The sequence below is a fragment of the Lepidochelys kempii genome, chromosome 9, assembly GCF_965140265.1.
Source record: "Lepidochelys kempii isolate rLepKem1 chromosome 9, rLepKem1.hap2, whole genome shotgun sequence".
Classification (NCBI taxonomy): Eukaryota; Metazoa; Chordata; order Testudines; family Cheloniidae; genus Lepidochelys; species Lepidochelys kempii.
The window spans coordinates 7,721,569-7,745,341 of NC_133264.1; the positions used below are offsets into that span (position 1 = coordinate 7,721,569).

At 43.6% G+C, this 23,773-nt stretch overlaps 1 protein-coding gene across 7 annotated transcripts in view; it reads right to left on the reverse strand.

Moving 5' to 3' along the window:
* Positions 1–23,773, reverse strand: part of ABCC5 (ATP binding cassette subfamily C member 5) — a 73,585-nt gene that overhangs the window by 25,957 nt on the left and 23,855 nt on the right. For 5 of the 7 annotated variants that reach the window (XM_073359170.1, XM_073359173.1, XM_073359168.1 and 2 more), the window contains exons 3-11: positions 15,319–15,479; positions 14,900–15,055; positions 13,948–14,095; positions 9,144–9,377; positions 8,872–9,045; positions 7,066–7,213; positions 6,387–6,535; positions 5,503–5,610; positions 2,206–2,556 (exon numbers count right to left, since the gene is read on the reverse strand). In XM_073359170.1, coding sequence (XP_073215271.1) covers positions 2,206–2,556; positions 5,503–5,610; positions 6,387–6,535; positions 7,066–7,213; positions 8,872–9,045; positions 9,144–9,377; positions 13,948–14,095; positions 14,900–15,055; positions 15,319–15,479 — 1,629 coding nt within the window. Of the gene's footprint in view, positions 1–2,205; positions 2,557–5,502; positions 5,611–6,386; positions 6,536–7,065; positions 7,214–8,871; positions 9,046–9,143; positions 9,378–11,385; positions 11,770–13,947; positions 14,096–14,899; positions 15,056–15,318; positions 15,480–23,773 lie in introns of those variants that run through there. The other 2 variants (XM_073359172.1, XM_073359175.1) reach the window with 2 other exon arrangements.

Genomic DNA, 23,773 nt, shown 5'->3' on the forward strand with positions numbered 1-23,773 from the left:
AACACTAAAGCTAATGGAAATGGGGTATATCAAATGGGAGAAAGAATGAGACATTGACCAAGTCTAGCCTAAGAAAACAATTGGTGAATATTTTCCATCAGCAACTAAAACTGAGAGTGAACAGGATAGGTGAAAGGCAGATTCACTAACCCGCTGAGCCACTAAGCTTTCCTCTGTGTAAAGACAGGTGACCAATTCCTTTCCATACAGCTCTGATGCAACCAAACTTTAAATGCTGAATTCACCTCTGGGCACCACAATACCAGAAAGATATTGCCTGACTGGACAGAGCACTGAAGAGCTACCTGAACCAAAGGGAGTCTTTCCATTAACTTCAATTGGCTTTGGATCAGTCCCAAAATGACCAAAGGAGTGAAGGGACTGACTTATGAGGAAAGATTAACTTTGCACAGTTTGTCTAGGAGACAGCTAAGGGGGAGGAGAGGAAAGGTAACAGCCCAAGACATGTTAAGGTTTTAACACTAAAGAGTGAAGATAGCCTAAATCTCTCTCATTTCCATTATTCCTGATTATATCCTTACGTATTGCACCGAACAGCTATCAGATAGATACCTTCCTGATTGTGAGATGGCTCTGGTTTAGGAACAGCCTCTCTGGGAAGAGCTAGAAGCATATCACTTGGAACTTTTACCAACAGATTGGACAACACATTTGGAAATAGGGCAATAGGGAGCAATCATAGAATCATAGAATATCAGGGTTGGAAGGGACCCCAGAAGGTCATCTAGTCCAACCCCCTGCTCAAAGCAGGACCAATTCCCAGTTAAATCATCCCAGCCAGGGCTTTGTCAAGCCTGACCTTAAAAACCTCTAAGGAAGGAGATTCTACCACCTCCCTAGGTAACGCATTCCAGTGTTTCACCACCCTCTTAGTGAAAAAGTTTTTCCTAATATCCAATCTAAACCTCCCCCACTGCAACTTGAGACCATTACTCCTCGTTCTGTCATCTGCTACCATTGAGAACAGTCTAGAGCCATCCTCTTTGGAACCCCCTTTCAGGTAGTTGAAAGCAGCTATCAAATCCCTCCTCATTCTTCTCTTCTGCAGGCTAAACAACCCCTGCTCCTTGCCAATCTTGCCTTGGCTCCCAATTAGAAAGAAGGGATGGGATCCGAGAAGTCTTTTCCATCTCTAATCACGATCTCTAAGCTTCTAGTAGTCTGAGTCCTAGTCAACAGTTTAACAATAGTGTTGAATGGTACTTAACAGAGAAAGTCCTACTGACACCACGTTAAATGCCCAATGAATTTATCAGAATTACTCTGATTACGAAAGAACCAAAAAAATTAAGCATCTGTTAAAAAAAAGTTGTCAGCTGCTGGTACCGGATAAGAACACTGCTGGGCTCTTGTACATAAGTTTTTCCTGCTTTTACAACAATGTAGCTTTATACTATCAAACATGAATTTAGTCTTCTTTCAAGGTTCCTGAAAACTCCTATGACTATGTGGTCACACTGTTTAAGTCACAGGGTTTAAAATACACCACCATCTGACTATACAAAAGATTTTCTGAGTTTTTCCAACAAGTAACTTGGTAGTCGGACGTACAAAAACATTTTTATTAAATATGCTCTGGATTAAGCTTGATGTTTTTGTTCAACATTTTATCGTATTTTTATCCACCTAAACTCCAGGTGCTTGTAGCATCTATAAGTCCCTCTGGATCCTTCTAAAGAAGTACTGAGGACTAAACATTCTTCAGTGAAACACCTCTGCTATGCTAAACCACAGCAATGTCGATCATTCCAAATGCACCTGCACAAGGTCCTCAGTTTAACTGAATATCTGCAAAGTTACAAACAGCTGTAGAAATAAGTCCTGTGCTGAAAACCCTTGCTGCAATGTTAAGATCTCTGCATACTTAATAGCTTGCTCATGATAGATACCATACTGAAAACAAACAAAACCTTCACTGAGCCCATGGCAGGGGTGATAGAGCCCAGAGTTCTGCAACTAATGGTACCAGTTTGCAATGATCCAGGTGGATAAAAGTGGCACAGCTGCTTGGATCAAGATGGGACATTACATACTGGTATTTACAGTTGTCATGGGCTGCACATGCATATTAGAGAGAGATGGCAGCAGTGATCTGCTCCATTTAATACGAATTAAGACAGCCTTTTCCACAGGAATGCCAGGTCAGGAGGGTTCTTGGGATATGCTATAGTTTTTTCTCCTCACCTTTTCAATCTCCAGGTCGATATTGTAGAGAGTCCTCTGAAGCCGAAAGTTAACTAGATGGATGTTTTTGTTTTCTTCCTCAGGGCTTGGATGGTCATCACTGTCCACTAGAAGATGGCCCTTCTGCTCAGCCAGCACCGCTTGCGGTCCCTCATGCTGTAGCTTCATTTTCTCCTTCTTGCCCTTGGTGACCTTCTTGTCTCTTTTCATTTTAGGGGTCAGCTTTGGTGAGCTCTGGACACTGGCGTGGGAGAACTCCCAAGCCAAGGTAGCATTTTTCACCTCTATCGCGATGTGAGGACTGGCTGGTTTTTTCTTTATCATATGAACCTCTTCCATTAGAAACAAACTCTGATAGAAGTTGTGAGAGAGGTGTAAAGATGAGACACCTGGTCAAGACTGGGGACAAGCCTATGGCACACTCATGCAGCAAAACACATCAGGCTGTACAGTAGGAGGAAGCTGAAGAGCAAAAGGTAGCTCATTAGTGTAAATTAACTCCAGGCCTGCTAAGGGGCCTGAGCATTCCTGAATGAGGTGGAAGCTCTTAGATACTGTAAGACTTTCACAGAATTATTATATTTTGGACACGGATATGTATGCTGTAGGGTGGAGTGGGAGGGGAGGTTAGCACTTTTAAAGATGTTTGCAGTTGCTTGCATTATATTTCCAAATATAAGGCATAATAGCAGAGGGCATGAGAATGAAGGAAAGATGCTCACATGCCTAGCACAACAACTCCTTACAGACTTTTCCCATAACTAGAAGGGATGGGATGGCTTGTTGCACCCACATGCAGAAGAGGTATAATTTCTGCTGGAAAAAGCCACCTGAGACAAAGTTAGCTCATTTGTGAAGTCTTGGGAATGTGCAGCAGTAACAACTAACACAGAAAGTCCACTGTATAGTTTTCCACCACATCCATCTCTCCTTAAGACCACAGTTACAGATTCTGTAGAGGTTTTCCCCACAGTTCAGTTACCAAATCCACACGATAAAACAGCTTTCAATTAGACAACCTGCATTTTGAACTGAACAGGCACTTTTCAACTAGGAGCATTTTAAACTGCCAACAAGAATCACTCTAGTACTCGTGAGTCATCCCTCTAAATCATGCACCTGCAAGAAAGCGTCAGACACAGGAGAGAGCCAAGCAGTCAGCTACGTTTCTATTTGTAGTATTACCGACCACCACAGCCAGCCCATTACCCTCTGCACAGGTGACAGTAGGAGCCTCAAAGAACTTGAGGGATATTACCTCACACCTTCCCCTCGTCACAAAGACACTGCCTTCAGTGTTTTTGAATTTAAAGAAGTCTGATTTTAGGGCGATTCAAAATTAGGATCAAATGAAGAAGGTGCCTCATGAGCCTTTGGATTTCCCAGGTATTCCACTGTAGATTGCGCTGTCTGATTGTACTTAGGCACAGGCTTCTTTCATGCCATTGATTACATGAAGTCCATCTAACTGACATTACCTGTATGCAGACTTCAGGATACACAGTCATGTTTGGAAACATCAGTGAGATGTTAAAAGCCTAGAACTATCTAAGAGATAAAACAGATCACTGGCTTGTCCAGGGAGTTTGCACTGGGAGAGCACAAACACAAGTGTGCTCTCAGAGATTGAGAGGTGAGAGAAGAGTGTTTCTGTGATCTGAACTGCAAGTTTACTGCCTTAGATTTAGTTTAGACAGACTGCAATGTTACATTTTATTCCCAAAATTCTTCATGCCACATGAATATACATCTATCTAAGCAACAACCACCTTGGGTTAGGCATTTTCTTTCTGGCAGTTAGAGTTAAAGCAAGAGTAGAGAGTCTGAGGCTTTGTCACTGACAACTACATGTACTTCGTATGTGAGGAAACTGAAAGTCACTGCTCTCTCCTGTTCTGTTCCCCTCCACACACATTTCTAGCATCCATTACATTTTCTGCTCTGCAGCTGCAAACCTCCACTAACATAGGTTTAGAACAACCACCTAAGCAAATTGGACATGTATTGGTGGTACCATATGGCTGAAAAAACAGTGCAATTTTGGGCTACATATATCATGGGACAGAAGGGCGATAGGGCCACCAATAACTGCCAGAGGTTAGGATGAAACATTCCTTTATTCTCCATTATGGACTTTCTTGCACTTTTCTCTGAAGCACTTGCTATACTGGCTATTGTTGGTGACAGGATAGCTGATAGGACAGACCATTGGCCTGATTAATACTGGATATTAGAGAAGGTCTATTATATACACATAGGTTAGGAATTCTCCCATTTCTCTGCCATTTAAATGTATGTTAATGTACAGATGGATCAAAATCAGCATTCCAGATCAGGACACCTGAACTTCAGGTATACAGGTCCAGATATTCTAGCTTGGGCCCAATCTCTGGTGGTCAAGGAGCAGAGAAAGAAGTGATCAAAAGGACCTTAAATAATTTAAAAATCAAGAAATTAAAATTCAAAAATGATCATAGTGACAAAGACTCATATGCTCACTAAAGACTTACACCTTGGACACAGATTACTCTTCAGATGCTTTAATGGAACAGGTTTCAGAGTAGCAGCCATGTTAGTCTGTATTTGCAAAAAGAAAAGGAGTACTTGTGGCACCTTAGAGACTAACAAATTTATTTGAGGATAAGGATGCATCCGATGAAGTGAGCTGTAGCTCACGAAAGCTTATGCTCAAATAAACTGGTTAGTCTCTAAGGTGCCACAAGTCCTCCTTTTCTTTTAATGGAACAGAATTCCAATACCACAAACCTTTTTTGGTTACAAATAAAAAAATGTATTCCCAGTTCTTGGAAAGTTAGTCTGCAGAAGTACAAATGTAACACATGCTGGGTTTCACTGAGGAAATATACCATTGAGTTCTAGCTACAGTGAATTCTCCTCTATGAGACTGCTCTTAAAAGACAGTATAGGAACTGCTGTACTAGATAAGATGTGTGGTCCCCACCTAGTCCAGTATCCTGTCTCCAATAGTGTCTAGCACCGGTGCTTCACAGCAAGGTGCAAGAAATCCTGCAGTCATCAGATGTGAGACAGCCTGCTCCTCAGGAAGGTGTCATCTTAACCCCTAATAGTTTGCGATTGGCTTAAGCCCCGAGTATGAGGTTTTATACCCTTTCTGCAGGGAGTAAGAGCTGCACATATAACCAGAGAACAACCTCTGGCCTGCTCCAAAATATCCTTGGCATTAAAATGATTCCTTAGCATAGTCAACTGCATTCATGTATTGTAAGAGATGCTCCACACATAAGGATAAAATTATATGGCCAAAAGACCACTCACCTTGTATCTGTCAACAGACACAGATGCCTCAGATAGAGACTTCACGGAGAAAGGGGTTACTTTCAGAGCAAACGTCATGGAATTGAAGACTGTGACCACTGTGAAAGCCTAAACACAGGACAGACACAAAACAAAAAGCTTTTGGCGGCAGTAGCCATTAACAATTCCAAACCACCAAGGATTAAGTTCCATCAACAGCAGCAACTCAAGACCATTCCACTTGAGAAGGAAAGGTCTGCAATTCCAGACGAGCCATTTAAATATAACATACTCTAACCTGATACAGGAAAAGGCAGGTTCCTCCCCATCACAGAGTTTTAGAATAAACTAAATGGGGAGATATAGCCCAAGTGTTTGTAGTTCCATTGGAAATGACATAACCAGAAGACCTACAGGGTGCTGCAGGTTACGGCTTTAGCCTCTCACTTCTAGAGACCTGGGTTCAAATTCTACCTTAGGTCACAAGGGAAGATAAACTGGTCTCCTACATCCAGCTGCACAACTTCAGCAAAAACCTCTAGTGTCCCAGTCTCTTTTTTGCAGAAGCCTGTTTCTGCCAAGAGAACACAGGTGCAGATCATGCCCACAAACGAGGATACTGGGTCTTCTTCCCAGATGAAAATTTGGCCCTGAGCCCCTGCTCTTGGGAGGCCAGGACTTAATAGCATTGGCCAACCTGTGCACAGGAAGATTGCGTAACTCCTGCCTCTACTTTGTGCCATCAAATACTCACTTCTGTGAGCCAAGCCACAAAATAAAGAAGACTCTCACAGATCTGGGGTATTTTGAACTGCACCCACTTAGGATTACAACAGTTTAACCAAGAAAGGCTACTGCAGGAGTGATATTATAAAGCAACATTCTGTGATGAGCCAGTCAATTACCTGAGCTGCTGTGAGATCATAGCCAAGGATCATATGGACAGAGAACGTCACGACACTGGCAATAACCACAACAATTGGAGCCACTCCCACAGTGATGCTCTGGAAGTAACCTGCACGCTCTAAGATTTTACGTTCTTCCTCTCGGATTTCTAGAAATACAAAAACCACCACCACATCTGAGGTGCAATTCAGACAGATACAAATGCAGCAGGCACAACTAATGCATTGGGAACACTAGGAGTAAGAGAGAATTACCCTCTTCTGCTTTAGCATTTCTCATGTTCTAGAAAGAGCTACCTTTACAGGAGGGTAGAAAAATAAGCGTACGTGTAACTCAGTGAGGCTGGCATCCTGATCACTCTTATTACATTTAAAAACTGACCAATTTGTACTAGGTCAGTCAAGATTAGTACTCATAGTAGAAGCCACTCCAATGTTAATAAAGGTCTTTAAGCCCAAAAGTTAGAGGGAAGCATTGTGCTAAAAGGTGAGACTTTGGAACAGAGATTGCCATGCCAGCCCATTGTAAAGAAGAATAGCAGGACGTCCGAGGGATGGATGATCTAGCACACCACACATGCAAGAGCATCTACCGAAGTGAACTAGGAGGATCCAGCAGGATGTGGCTGGGTGGCGTGTTTTTTAAAGGGAGATGCGTTTACAGAGTGTCTGTACTCACTTTGAACATTCTGAGAGAATGCTTTGACCCAGGCATACATTTTAATGAATTTAATGTAGTTAAGAACTTCATTCATCTTCTGCACACGCTCATCGGTCGCTGACACACATTTCCTTCTGAAATAAGCTGTGAGCCGTGATACAAACATCTGAAACAAGAAGAGGCACCATACATCTTAGCAGCAACTCAGAAATGGCAAATGCATCCAATTCCACTAACTATAGAAGAAAGCAAGTAGTCTGATAAAGGGACATCAACGACAGGACAACCGGATACCCTCCCTGGCCAAAGTGATGAGCTGGAAACGCCCCTTCAGAGCATCACACTTCATTTAGCAAGCATAAATGCACTGAACACTGGGCTCTCTCTCTAGTTCTATTCTCAACTGGGTTAGTTTTATTCAGATTTCCAAAAGGCTCTCAGTGCTTTTACTAATATTTAACCAAACTAGATTTCTTTAAAATCCCTCAAGTAAAAATACAGACTAGCCTCAAATAAAACGAACCCTCACACCAGAAGAATACAAGGTACCCAACATATCCACATCCCATACTCATTCCCCCCCTAAGGCCCAAGAAAGAGATGGGCCTTGCACATGCCGAGCAATTTCTTTAGTATACCAAATCTTACAGCAACACTACTGTATAAGGGTGGTAAAACAATATATTTGCACCTTTACTAATCAGGTCTAAGACAAGATGGTAGCCATGTCCTCATAGACATTTCTCACTCTGTCAACAGTCAGTGACATTTACCCCTTCTCTTTCCTAAAACCCAGAAGAAAACCCACCTCACTAAACAGTTTTCAACTGTTTGTCCCATCTTAAGCATCCTTACTCCTTTTTTAATCCCTCTCAGATACAGAAAGCAGTAAGGAGGAGAGAGGTGAATAGTGAAAATAGTTGGTCAAGGCTATTAAATTCCACCCCTTCCGTCACAATCCAATTATTTACCTGTTGTACTCATCACTATTCCCTTACTATTGAGCAGATAAATTAGACCATAGGAGATCTCGCAGGATTCTGCCCTTCACTCATGAGTAACTTTTTCAAAAAAATACATTTTTATTATAATGGGAAAATTACAGCAGTCTTGCAGTGTGGTCTACAGACAAACAGATTTTGGCTCTGTCTATTTTCCTGGTGGCTCTTTCCCCAACCGCCCGCCTTGGCCAATAACACTTCTTTCTCCAGGTGCAGCACACTTTGTCCTAATTATGTCAGCTCTCTTGTCACAGAGGAATGGAAATGCATTCGTGGTTCATGGATGGAGAGACTGTCTCTGATGTAACTGGGTCTTGATCGGTTCATGTATTTAAAGATCAGAACCATAGGCTTGAAGATTAATCAGAAGTGATCTGGAAGCCAACAGAGGATGAGGAGCACAGAAGTGGTGTGCTCTTGGCTTCCCAGCCTGCTGCTGAGGTAAGTCACCATGTTCTGAACAAGCTGGACACCCTGCATTTTTCACCTTCAGTACCAAATCCAGTGAATTACAATAATCCAGCCTGGAAGCGTATCACTCCATGATTTAGTTGCCAATTTTCCATCTCACCAAAATTTATTTCCATCAGTCACTTCTATTATTATTTCTAATTCCCTTTATTATCTGAATTTCTTGCCTCTGAACTTTTACTTTTCAATGTCTTTTAAATTACATGCAGGACCCTAAAGGGACTTAGTCCAGTATCTATCAACATCTTCTGTTCAGTACACAGACACGGATATTCTTGGAGTGAGGTGTGAAGCACATTTCAAGAATATTTCCAAACTATTTTGTATAAGAGTTTGAATGCCGCTTACTCACCATCGCCGGGTAGAAGAGGATAAAGACAGCAGATCCCAAGAAGCCTGTTGGGCCTAGAATAATTACATTATAAACCATGCCTAGAATGGCAACAATTGGGCCCCCAGCCAACAAACTGCCAACTGCTGCAGCCTCAAACATTCTCTGCCCATCACTGGAACATACGTTTATGAGCTGAAAAATACAAACAACATAAGTATTATCCTCAGAAGGAGGTAATCAACAAGTATCCTTTTTTGTACGGTAATTTCCAACAGGGTACTGTAGCTCACCTCCCCCAGAGACTTGTCCTTGATATTCTTCAGCTTGAGAATTTTCTTGAATGCCATTGTCAGGATAGCTCCCCTCAGTCTGACCCCAGTGCGGTAATTTAAAGCCCAGGTTAGGGCCAGAGACCAAGAGCGCACTATTTCCGTCATTAGGATGCCAAAAACTAACAACAAGCTGTACTGCAGGTTGGACTCACTTTGCTGCGTGTATTCCAAAAGGTGTTTCACAACGAAAGCCTACAGGAAGAAATGCAAACTCGCATGAACACCCCAATGTACCAGAGGCACCATGCAACAACTTATGTTAAGTTAGAAATGAGTGGGCTGCTTCGTTTGTCAATGAGCGATTTGTATTACATGGAATCTTCTTTCTAGAAATAAAAATGGTCAAAACACACAGTACTGTTACACAAAGCCCTGCTGAGAGCAGAGAGTCAAATTTAGCAGGTATGGGGAATTGAAATTTGGAATCTTATTCCTTGCAATAAAAACTTCTTATTCTTTAGGTCTTCTAACTTAACATAAATCTGTCAGTTAGTTGAAAGCAATGCTTTATCATACAAAAAAGTTTTTAAAAATAGTCTGTATTTATACATTTGAACACATTAAGAGACATTCCTTTATGTGACATTAAGACCTTTTTTGTTTGCGTCAAACGTGCTTATTTGATAAAAAGGAACAATGTACCTACAGTTGTACTGGGGAAGAGTGAGAAGGGCATTTGCAAAACATTCCTGAAAATAAACATCAGCAGTTTAATAGTAAAGAAAAGAACATGCAGAAAACACAGGTAAGTGATACCAGACTATTAAAAAAAAAAAAAAAAATGCTTTGCCCCACCACCCACCTCCCCCCTCCAAAAACAAAAATATTTTACCTCAGGAATCACATTTCAAACATCACCTGCCGAAAGACAGGACAGCCCCAAGAACCACTGATTCCCACCTCCAGTTGTGTGTTAGCCAACAGCATAGTATATCATCATGTAAATCACATTCATCAGCAGCATTAAATACTATCAACTGAGAAATAACAGTCTTTTATTTAAAAACAATCAAGTGCCATGTTAAAATGGGTAACATCTCACAAACACTGTACAACAGGAAGAGCATCGCATAAACATACAATCTGAACATACAAGAGAATTATAAAAGGCTAGAATCTAACAAACAGTCTAGCCTCTGACGCGAACTAAGTTAAAACTACACACACAAAATTAAAGATACAAAAACAGAACCGATATATGTTCACAAAGTCCGAGAAGAAGTGAAACTTGCAGTGCTAGTCAGGCAGGCTCCCGAGGGTGCATGGATTCTTAAATTTGGTTTAAGAGGTATGCTACAGTAAGGCCTCACAGCTAACAAATGGAGGTTCCCTAAAGAAGGCTTTTCGACAAAGATGCTTAAAGACGCTGGTGTTTATACGGTTAGACGTTGGTACTTTAATACAGAGCTGAGAATTACCTTTGCCCACAACACAACAAAATGCCAAAAATGTGAGATCAAAGAAATGATTTGGAAAGCCTTTCACAGTCTGTTGAAGTCCTCTTGGCTAAAACAGGTTTTGCAAATAAGAGTTCTGCATAGCGTGAGCAGGGAGGAAAAACAAAAAGGCACTACTTCAGCAAAGGTAACAGCAGCTATAGCCCAGCACCGAACAACAGATAAAAATGGAGGCTGAATGCGTTTGTCCTGAAGTGGCTGATTCTGTATCCCAGAACCAAGGAAACATGCTGTATATAGTTTTGCTTATTCACTTTCGAAGTGTGAATTAAAGCCAGATGTCCATCAGGTTCTGGAATGGCCCATCGAGAAATTTACACACTAGTCCCTGATCAAATGTGAGAAGCTCACATTCACAGAACTACTGTATTCCAGCTTTTTCCTCACTTACATTTAGCTTTACATCAACTGTTTTGGCCACAACTGTATACAGTTGGTTTGCAGTTACTAATGAGAAGATTGGCTTCTTTTCCTGTTTTCAATCCAACATACACAACTGAGTCACTGAGTAGTGGGAGTCAAAAGCCCCCCTTTTCCTCACGAGCTGTAACTCAGCATGATCGCAGCACAGCAAGCATTTTCTCGCACCCCACAGCACTGCTGAAAGTCTCCAAGGGAAGGTGTGTAAAGATAGCAGATGTTTCCTGGGGTCTCTTTCCTCCCAAAACCTTTTAAGTGCAATTTTTCAGCACTGTTCTATAGAATCAGCATCTCCCGTGGTGAGATAAAAGACAATGCTTACATTATACCAAACAAAAACAAAAAAAAAAACATTTCAAACGGAAAAAAAAAAAGAGGAAACAGCAGATTAAAGAATTTGAAAAAGGAAAAAGAAGTCACAATATTTAGCATTTACATTTCAAAACATTCCATTTGAAGAAGTTTAATGAAAAAAAGAAATCCAGCAAAGTTCTTTACAAAATTGGAGTTAAAGCTTTAAAAATTTTAATTTAAACTAAGTGGGGAAAGGGACTCCTGCGATTGTTACCATAGTAATTGGTATTAGCTGCTCGGCTGTCTTAAGCATTCCCATTGAATAAACATTACCTTACCTTTACTCTTGGCGTTGGATTCTGACCAGCTTGACTGTCTCATTCTGATCGCAGAATACAGCCATCCTGAAAATTCTAAAGAACAGCTTCTGTCATTGGTTCCACTACAGAGAAAGATTCCCCACCCACATCCAGTATCTGACAGCACAAAGCAAGCTGCGACTGGAGCGGAACTAGAAGAGTGGGAAACTTACCTCAAACGGCTTACCACTCCCCCCTCCAATAACTGTCTGAACGGTCAAGCTGTACTCCACTAAGATAGCAAGTTTCCCCATCTCCCAAACAGGAAGGCTAGTTCTGAGCAAACATACAAATTGTTCAGGCCTGGAGTTAAACTGATTTTGTTTAGTAAATTAGAAATATTCTTTGCCCCTCCCCTCCATCTGAACATAAAAGGTTTAGCAGCTGGTTAAATGGCAGCAACTGTATCAACTGGAGATGAGAAGTATCTCACCTGCACTCGTGCATTCTGATGGTTATTAGAAGGTATTCTGACACAGGAAAATAAGCAGTCTCTGAACAGGCTACAAGGTTAGAAATTGTGCCAGATGTGCAAGACTCCTGAAGGATATCAAAAAGCCCAAATATGAAATCCAATAAGCACCCCCTCAGTTATAACCATCACAATGCTTATTAGTGAGACCACCACTACGCCATTTCCACTAGCATTCCAATGTCATGGAAGTTCAATTCAGAATTTTCAAGTTTGGGAAAATGTTTAACTCCATTTTGGTAATTTTCACCAATACATGTGGACAAGCTAAGTGCTTTTCCAGATCTCCCTTCTCATTTCAATGTGACTGAAAAGGTGCATCAGTACAAGAAAGCACTGATACTTCAGAGGAGACAGCATAGGTGTATCACTATGGGGAGGGTGGTAAAGACTCATCTTTCATTCCAAGTGATGGAACCCAAAAGGGCACTTTCCTTATTCAGAGAGCAGTCCAATCTTGACTAGATATAGGCAAATGTTTGAAGGATAACTTTAAAGCATCCAAACTGAGCATGAATTGGAACCTAAAAACCCAACCTATTGAAGTTTCTTCCCACTCAGCAGTTTGGCTCTGACAAATAGATACAATTATTCTAAAGAAATTAGGGACAACCCTGCTGTAAGTTCTCTGCTAAAGATAAGAGCAGCTATTGGGCCCTGTAGTGAAACAATGACAGAAGCTCTTCTTGGGGGAACCTGGTTCTGTTAAAACCTTAATACTTCAACATTTTGATAATCAACAGTGCACTCAACAGGTTGTCCAAGTGTTTCATAATTACCACAAGCTATTATCATTAATTAGTTATTACTGTGAAACAATACCAAGAGAACAATTATTGTTATTCCTATTACAAGAAACAAGGCAAACTTTTAAAAGGTTCAAAAAGCAAGAAAAACATTTTTAGAAGACTTTTAAACCTAACAACACACCCCCGTTGTACTTACCCAAGTAATGAACCTCCATCTTAACAGCACACTGAAACATGTACTACAAGCAGTAATACTGCTCCTACTCCTCAAGGGAAATTTGTAGAGAATAAATTTAGTCAAGATCGCAACTGTAAATCTGCACAACATGTGCAACAAACAGGTGACAAGAAAATGGTGTGAATGTCAAGGCCCATACGTTGAATCTTCATTACTAACTAGTGCAAGCAGCAGCAGTTCCTAATGGCAATTCCATATTCTAATGCTTCTAAACGTAACCCGCCTGATCAATCCTTGTAGCATCGATACCCACGTTTGCAGACTTCTCCTGAGCCCCATTTCCTTTGGTTTTTAAATAATGATCTAACACCACCACTCAGTTTCATTTCTTGCAGACTGCACTATTAATGCGAATGCTCTACAAAGTGATGTCTTGCCAGTTTGAATTTTACTTCCAAAATAATTACCTATCTAAAAGCAAAAAACTTTAGGCAAGAATTTAGTGCAATATGATCACACCAGTTAAGGAGGAACTTTAAGCTACACTCAAAACGAGAGAGAAAAGCCAAGTGTGTTTTTCTTTCAGGACACCTAAACCCACTACCTCTCCAGAAACCTGGCCCCATCAGTAAATGATCCACCAGCCGTATGAAAGCTATCTTGCATTGCTGTTTCGTTCTGGAAACATCATCTTCTCTCAGCAAACTGTAAGGACCAATATTTCTAACTAATCATACTGTGTCAGTGACCCTGCAATGAAACCTTAACATGTTAGAGCTGGCCATGGGATGGAGCCCTCTATGGTTGTTAAAAAAAGGATGGATATTACTTACTGGTCCACTGAAGCCTGCAAGCTGCGTGATCATCAGACACACTATGGAAATTATGAGCCTGGTGCGGCAGAAGATCCATACAACCCTCCGGAGAGAAGCATCCTCAGGTCCTGTTTCTTTCAGTTCTTCCTGCCATAGTCTCTCTAACCTAAAAGAAGCACAAACCAGGAGTTACAAATCTTTCTACTGGACAACAGATGCTATATCTCAAAGGTTATTCTCTGATAAACGTCTCATTAGACACACGACTGTGAGCAACACAAACCATCAAGCTTCATAACATGGATAGCATCTTCTACACAGCCAGGGAAAATAGTTCTATCCTGAATTTCTGTGCAAAGAGGCTTCTACACTGAGCAGAACTGAAAAAGTTAGAATGCTTTTTACTTTATCCAGAGTCCTATTAGGAACACAAATCTCACCACCTCCTCCCCTTTTCTGTTCTATCCTGCAATAAAACCCTGGGGCTAAATCTTATAGTTCTTGCCCTGAGCAAATATCTCACTGACCACAACAGTTTAGCCTGACTGCAGGATCTGGCCTGTAATCAGACCATATTCGGTTACTATCATTGTTATCTGGTCATTAACTCAGCATTGCATGTTCAGAATCTGGGCTGAGAGACCCAGAACTTGTTTAAAAACATAAAAATAGTTCTGATAAGGAGCAAAAGTGGAAAAGCAGTTATGAAACACCCATAGGGATAAAACCTGCTCAGTTACAGCAGTGCGACCCCACTGAAGTCAGTGAGGTTGAGACACCAGTGTATCTCAGAAGAAACTGGCCCCAGGATAAATAAGTTTAAGATCCCCTCCTCTGATAGAAAGGATTTAAGAGCTGCTTTTTCAATATTAGCACATGCAAATATCTTCAAAAATACCAGACTACAGTATATACCAGGCTGCAAAGGGCTAGAGTACAAGGGAAATAATATGGACCAGCATATCCCTACCTTCTACAGTTAACATCTGAAGACTCATGCTTTGACAAAGGCCACACATCGTCCATAAACAGCTCCCCTTTCTTGTACGCTGTGCGGGCCAGAGGAGTGAGCCATGAAAAGGTCATGCAGGAGAAAAGTCCAGCATTGTCTACTGGGTGCTGGTGTCTAAAAGACGAGGGAGAAATTACAATGAAATGAAAGAGAGAAACTATTGCAATAACCTTTAAGAAAAACAAAATCCCCTCCAAATACAATCATCATCTGAGAATTCTGCATGGTCTACACAAATAAATACTTGCTAAATACATTTTCAAAGATGACATTTCAGCATCAACCAACAAATTTAAGAGCTGCAATCACATTCTGACAGTCTATTTTCAAGAAGGCTGAGGTTGCCAGATCAGTTCTTTTTTAGCACAAAGTCTTACTTGGAAGTAGTCCGTATGGGTTTTAGCAAGTTCAAGCCATGGTGATATTTGCCCTTGTGATGCTGCTCATCCAACATTCTCAGCTGGGAATGCACGGAGATGTCCAGCGCAAGGCCTTCTGCCCGTGCTGCTGTTTCCAAGGCATCTTGACATTCCACCTGCTTTTACAAACAAGACAATGGAGTCAGAAATTCAAGAGTCCCACGATAGTCTTAAAATCAATCATTTCTGTCTCCAGCAACTTCATACCTGTTACTGCTGTTGATCACTGTGATAATGTAGAGCAATCACTGTAACTAAAGATCTCTGGGGACAAATTGATAGCTTGGGGGCAGCAAATCAACGCGGGGGTCCCATATAGTCTAGATCCACTTTAGCTCTCTGGATTTCTAGAATGGTGGAGCTCAAATAGTAGCATGGTATCCATATGTTTTGGGTTACAGAGGATTAAGTACATAGACTTCCCAGACTAGATCAGAACAATGGTCCATCCTGCCCTGTGACTGGTCTCTGGCCCAGTACCAAATGCTCAGAGAAAGATGTAGAATGCTCATGATGGACAATTAGGTAACACCATGCCCAATGGAGAGGACTATTCCAAAGTTTAGGCAGTTGGTTATTGGCTTATGTTCTGAAACATGAAGGCTAACATACCTTATTAACCTGTATCCTATTTAGTGTAATTCAAGATATCTGTATCCATACGAAGGTATAATCATTTTCAGAATCCTATTAAGCTCTAAGCTTCAAAAATACCCTACAATAGTTCAACAAGTTAAATATGCATTGTGTGAAAAAGTATTTCCTTTGATATTCACAACCGTTGCCATTTACTTTCTCATAATACAGAACAGGGATATCCAATAAAAGGCAATTACACTTGTTCACAGAGGAGCCTCCTGAGAGCAGAAAATCCCTTTCCCATTGCTTCATGGCACCTCCCGAGGAAGCAAATACGCTACCCTCATCTTGGCCAAGAGATATTTTCACAGCTGTCTGAAAAGATGGAATTGAGTTCCAAAGAAGGGAGGAGAAAGTAGCACTCTGGACATACAACATGTCAGAGAGTCTCATGAAACTCCCTTTATTGAGGGGCCAGACATAGCAAGGGTACCAGGCGACATAGTACCAAAGTGTACACAAGCCCAGTGCTCAGTACTGACCCCAATAACTTAAATGGGAGCAGGATTAGGCCCGTTTACATGAAAAAAGTGATACTGAATATTCTAGGTCTTAGAGAGACCAGTATGCTTTGTACAGCATCCTGACTTTAAAATCTTTGCCACTTTTCACACGGATACAACATGCAACATTTCCCCGTTAACTGCCCTATCAATGGTGAGATTATTCTACTTCTCTGAAAATATCAGCTGTAGCTAGCTAGTAGTCTCCTGAAGCATGATGCCCTCTGGGTTAAAGGTCCTAAAAGGCCATCAATACCAAGTATTTGATTCCCATTCTCTCTGGTTATATGACTGTGTTAGAAGTATTGATATTTGTCTGGGATTCAGGCTCACAGTCCATTAACATGCAAAGCATTATGGTATTATTAGGCCTCCATATACCCCAATGTGTACAAGAGACAAGGACAAATTCAGAGGGGCATAAATTCACCTTTCATTTATTTAAATAGCACCCCAAAGTAGGCCAGGCACCCTGCAGAAAACCAAAAATACACGGTCCCACCACCAAAGAGCTTACCATCTAAATCTAAACAAATGTGCGTTGACTCAGGCATATGTACAAACTGAAGACTGAATTAAGATTTTATTTAATATAATGTAACTGACTCACTTCTTATGGGCAATGCCTTCCTACTAAGCCTACCCAAATCAACATTTACCATTCGCTTAAAAAGTGACAGCCAAGCAAGTAGGTCTGTTGGACCCACCTTACCGCTGCATCCTCCAGTTATCAGCACAGACCTGACAGTTGGGCCCCTCTCTGTGGCCCACGTGACATGAAGAGGACACAAGCCTAGCCGGTGTAATGCACTGGGCACAGAAGCTTTTCTACAGGAGCAAACATCTCATGGAACACTGAAGAAGATTTGACTTGAGTTGGCAGCTCCTAGATCCCAATAGGAACCATTTTGGCACAGTTTCCCCAACTGGATCCAGCAGTGCAATCCCTAGCCAATGATGCCCTGCTGCCTCTGTTTGCCAAGACACAGACAGAGCTGTCCGAGCACCTCAACACTGATCAAATTCTCGGGACCAGCACTTCTCACTGTAGAGTTAGCTGCGGTCTCCAAGGGCTTATCTACACTGGCAATTTACAGCGCTGCAACATTCTCACTCAGGTGGTGAAAAAACACCCCCAAGCGCAGCAAGTTTCAGCGCTGTAAAGCGCCAGTGTAAACAGTGCACCAGCGCTGGGAGCGGGCTGGTAGCTATGCCTCTCGTGGAGGTGGAGCATTCCCAGTGTAGACTAGCCCCAAGGTAAAGCCAGTGCTGCAGAGAATGTACCGTATACTGCCCCAATAGCAGGTCTGGCAAGGAGAGGAGAGTTTAGAATGTACTGGCCACAGTTGCAATATACACCTGGAAGCTGGATAGTCTTGTAACGAGCAAATATTAATAACCAATCACTTAAAATTCAACAATCTAAATAAAACCAAAGAAGCTGTATTTGGCAGATAAAGCTCATGCTTCCGAATGAACTCACACAGATAAATCACAAATGACAAAACACACCATATCAATCATGGGTAAACACTTTTCGCAAAACAATCACTGCCTATTTGATCTCTCAGTTTTTCTACCAAAGGAAACCTGCACACCACCTTCAAAAGAGGAGTCTGGGAGCTTAAATTCAGAACTTAGCTAGACACTAAAAATCACGGACTCAGTAAAGACACTGTATATATGGCCCATTACAACAATCTAACTCACTAACCCTCCTTTGTCCTGTGGCTGTCCATGTCGTAACTGCCTCCAACGGCCTCTTGCAACATGTGTTAAACATAAGGAGTTAACACTCTGGTCCACGTTGTAGTTAGCTGTGACACTTTCCCAGACCTGAAGAAGAGCCTCTGTAAGCTGAATAGCTTGTCTCTTTCACCAAGAGAAATTGGTCCAAATTAACTCGCCCCACCCACCCCGGTCTCTCAACTTTTAGACAATCCAAAGATTTCTTTCTAAAGCACACCCTATGTAAACAATTTGGTTATCCTGAGCTGCCACTCAACAGAATTTCTCTCACATGCCTAGAAGTGACTGAATGGTACATGAATAGGAAACTGGTTTTGAAAGGAGTCTATATTCTTCTCAATACACAAGGGGAAAGGTGTGTGTAAACCCCTGGGCAGCAAGAGGAGAATGCATCTCATGGTGTTGGCACAGCAGACAGAAGCTTGATGAGTTGCTGTAAATGCCAGATTTGAGTCACCAGAAAGCAGTGCACCACACTGCTGTATAATAACGAGGTCTGCAGCTCTGTGTCATATTAAAAAAAGCCATTAAAAGCATGCAGTTTTAAGCCAAACCCACACTAAAATGTTAAGATGATCCAGCTACACTGCTCAGGGGGTGTGGACTGGACGATGTAGTTAAGCTGACCTAGTCCCTGGTGTAGACCGCACTAAGTTGACAGAAGAATTCTTGCACTGACCTAGCCGCCACCTCTCAGGGAAGCGGATTAACTGCAGCAACGGGAGAACCCCTCCAGTCACTGTACTCAGTGGCTACACTGAAGCACTTCAGTGTTGCGGCTGTGCCCCTATAGCAGTTGAAGTGTAGATAAAGCCTTAGGTCTTATCTACACAGGCAAGTTTCGGCACAGGAAAGCAGCTTTCTATAGTGCGACTCCCGAGATGTACACACTGCCACGCCACTTAGTGCACAGAAACTGCCCAGTTGCAGCACTGTTAAAACAAAACAAAGAAACCAACAGCCCGATGAGAGATGTAGAGATTTCTCCGCCGGGGTACAGCGCCGCAGTGCCAGTGTAGACACCCTGGTCGATTACAGCGCTGCGACTGGCCTCTGGGAGGTGTCCCACAATGCCTGTTCTCACCTCTCTGGTCATCAGTTTGAACTCTACTGCCCTGCCCTCAGGTGACCAACCGTCAGCCCCACCCCTTAAATTCCTTTGGAAATTTGAAAGTCCCCTTCCTGTTTGCTCGGTGATGCATGCAGTGGTTTCAGCGTATCTTTCCAGGTGGCCATGCCTGCTTCGTGCACCAGGCGATCCCCCGCTTGGAGCAATGCTGAGCTGCTGGACCTCATCAGCATTTGGGGAGAGGAGGCTGTGCAGTCTCAGCTGCACTCCAGCCATAGAAATGATGATACTTACGGACAGATTTAACGATGCATGACAAAGGGGCCATGATCAGGACACAATGCAGTGCAGGGTCACAATGAAGGAGCTACAGAACGCCTACCACAAGACGCAGGAGGCAACCCGCCGCTCCGGTGCTGTGCCCACAAGCTGCCGGTTCTACGAAGAGTTGGACGCAATACTCGGTGGCAACACCATCCCAGAGGCAGAGGAGCCACGTGCCAGTGTACAGTACGGTTCTGGAACATTCATTTCCCCTGCCCCTGCAGTTACTCAACATTTTGGGGGTCTTGTGGCCCGTGTGTGCTTGTCTGAAGTCAGCCAATTAGTGACAGGTATGTGAATAGAATCAGTGGTCTGTGTGTTGCAAATACTGCTTCTGTAAAATGTTGCATTTTGGCTTCACAGATATGACCTTGGGAGCCCAGCCTCCTGCTTTGTTATCGCCGGCTGAACGGCTGCGCACAATTAGAAAGCAGCCACGAAGAACTAAAGAGGACTTTTTGCGTGATGTCATGATGCACTGCGTGGCCAAAAAACAAGAATTAAAGGAGTGGCGGGACAGCGAAAAGAGGGACCAAAACGAGAACGCAGCACCAAAACGAAGCCACAGAGGGGCTCTTAAAAGTTATGGAGCGCCAAGCAGACACGCTCCAGGCGTTCCTAACACTATAAACCGAGAAGCTCCCTCCCCTGCAGCTGCTATCACAAAACTCTTTCCCATACGCCCCCCAGACACAACCAACACACCCTTAACAACCTTGCTCTGGTCAGTACCTGATGCATTCTACTCCTGCCCCATCACAGTCCAGCCCTGCAGACTCCCAGTACCCACTGCACTCAAGACCCATCCCTCTGCAGTTTGGCCCTGCTGAAGTACAGTACCTGCTGCGCTGTATTCCAAAGGACAAGGCTGAATATGATACCTGGACATACACAGATCTTTAACCGTCCCGGGACTCCAACTCCTCCCTTCCCCCATCCCCCACAGTGCTGATGTGTTTTTTTGTCTCTCCCCTCCGGTTGTTATTTTTTAATAAAAGCATTAATTTTGGTTTGAAAGCAATCTTTATTCCATTAATTGAAAGCAAACAGAGCCCTGCAAAGCAAAAGGCAATTTTCTTAAACCTTCATAATGCATCATCTGCACCAATCACAATCACCTCCTAGCATTATAAGCACTGCACTCCTGAGCACAGCAACAAATATTAGTAGATTTCAGCTTCAAATTGCTGACTCAAGGCATCCCTGATCCTTATGGCCCTGTACTGTGCCCCTCTAACAGCCCTGGTCTCTGGCTGTTCAAATTCAGCCTCCAGGTGCTGAGCCTCAGCGGTCCAGCCCTGAGTGAAGCTTTCACCCTTTCCTTCAGAAGTATTATGGAGCGTACAACACATAAGCATAGGAATATTGTCATCGGCCAGGTCCAGCTTCCCATATAGGCAGCGTCAGCGGGCCTTTAAACAGCCAAAAGCACCCTCAACAGTCATTCTGCAGTTGCTCAGTCTGTTGTTGAACAGCTCCTTGCTGCTGTCAAGGTGCCCCATGTATAGTTTCATAAGCCACGGCATTAAGAGGTAGGCAGGGTCTCCCAGAATCACAATGGGCATTTCGACTTCCCCTATGGTGATCTTCTGGTCTGGGAAGAAAGTCCCTGCTTGCAGCTTCCTGGACAGGCCAGTGTCCCGAAAGATGTGAGAGTCATGCACCTTTCTGAACCAGCCTGTGTTAATGTCTGTGAAATGCCCACTGTGATCCACAAGTGCCTGGAGAACCATAGAGAAATACCCCTTCCAATTAATGTACTCTGTGGCTAGGTGGTCTGGTGCCAGAATTGGAATATGCGTGCCATCTATCACTCCTCCGCAGATAGGGAAACCCATTTGTGCAAAGCCATCCACAGTGAAATGCACATTGCCCAGAGTCATGATTTTTTGGAGCAGCATTAGATTAATGGCCCTGCAACAGTCGACTTTCCCACTCTGAACTGGTTAGTGACCGATTGGTAGTAGTTTGGAGTAGCCAGCTTCCACAGTACAATTGCCACACACTACTCCATTGGCAAGGCAGCTCTGATTCTCGTGTCCTTGAGCCAAAGGGCTGGGGCAAGCTCACAGTCCCATGAACGTGGTTTTCCTCATCTGAAAGTTCTGCAGCCACTGCTCATCATCCCAGACGTGCATGACGATGTGATCCCACCACCCAGTGCTTCTTTCCTGAGCCCAAAAGCAGCATTCCACTGGGCTCAGCACCTCCGTGAATGCCACAAGCAATCTCATGTTGTTGCTACTATGCGTGGTGAGATCAATGTCGGACACCTCTTGCCTTTGTAGTTTAAGGAATAACTCCACTGCCACTCACAACGTTAGTCAGAGCGAGCAGCATACTGGTCAACAGTGCAGGATCCATTCCTGCAGACCGAAGATGCAGAGCGTGCAGTACACAAACGTTGAAAGATGGTGCCAAATGCAGACGGTAGCACAGAGATTGCTGGGATGCGAAGCAATGCATCATTGGGCACTGGGCAGGACCCAGGATGCCCCACGACCCCCTCCACCTTCCCACAACTCTTAGCGGCAGAAGAGGAAGAGATGCTCAGTGGGATAACTGCCTAGAGTGCACTACTCTGAATGCCACTACAAGTGTGAACATGCTATTGCGCAGGCAGCTGACAGTGTGAACACACAACAGCTTCACTCTGCCAGTGTAGACAAGGCCACAGTGAAATGAGACTTCTACAACACACACACATTGATTATATCATCAATGCACAGCAACAGACTTAGCAGTGTTTTTAGTGAATATCAAATTCAGATGTCCAAGGCTTCTGAGCTCTCAGTTTATATTATCATTTGTCCAGCACTGACAGTGTGCAGATCTCGCCTTGTTGCATAGGTTTCTTTTATTTCACTTGGTAAGTAAACTAGCATGTACATCAGAAAATACATAAAATAACAGGCTTCAACTCATATCTACTGGATTCAATGACATCCAAGTTGTAAGCATTGTAGGGAGGCAGTGTGGTTCCCAACGCCCCGGAGAGGGACGAGTTCCGCCGGACACCAGAGTGGGTGGAACCAGAGCACTCCAAGCTCACCCCCGAGAGGGTCAGATGCCAGATAGGAAGTATAAGAGCCCAACCCCAGCACTCACTCAAGAGGAACAAACGTCTCTGGCCCAGCTCCCACTGCGGACACTCCAGCAACCAGTGGCAGATCTGGAGACTGGCCTGACCAGCTGATCCTTGACGCGGACCAGTGTGCAGGAGAGTTGCCAAGCCTACCCCTCACCAGCTACCCGGAAGAGTCGCTGAGCTTGCCCCTCTCCAGTTACCCCGAGGATCCAATGGTGATCGACCTCCCTGAGGACACCACCTTGACCAAGATATCTCCAGAGGGGAAGTTGGGAAGTAGCCCAGAGGCAGCCGATCTGAGTCTAGCTGCAACACTGCCAGAACCCACGTCAGTGTGTTGCAGCTAGGATTCCCAGACGCAGCAGTGGGCCTTTGGCTGCTGCTAGGGACGCAGTGGAGTGGAGGGCCTGAATCTCCCCCGGCCACCCACGCATTGGGTGGCAGTCTCCCCCTCTCCCAGGCGGCTTAGAGCCTGAAGCCTGGGTGTGCTCTTTACCTGTGTTTGCTCAGCCCCTGCTTGAGGGTCTGAGCCTGAGAGCTTAGCTACACTTGTAAGTTAGAGTGCATTAAATCAGCCCGGGTGCCCTAACTCCTGAGGTGTCCACATTGGCAAGGCACCTAGAGCGCATGGACTCTGCACCTGGAGCGCTCCTGGTAATCCTCCTCTACGAGAAGCATAAAGCTTGCTGCACCCTGGCTGAAACACCCGGGTATCAGTGTGGACAACGTGTTGCATTACTGCGCTGTGATTGGCCTCTAGAAACGTCCCATAATCCCCTGAAGTCAGCTGGCCATTCTTGTCATTGTTTTGAACTTGGCTGCAGGCATGCGGATATTCCCTTTCAAAGCTCCATTTCTGACAGCCGGCATGCTTATCTGCTCTGGGACAAAGCAACCATTAGTGTGAAAATGCTGCTTTTGCGAGTGTGTGAGAGAGAGAGGCGGGTCTGCTAATGTCTAAACTTACAAGACAGCATGCTGACACACACTCTGCCCCCCAAAACAGTCTCTCCCCGCACATACACACAACACACTCTCCAT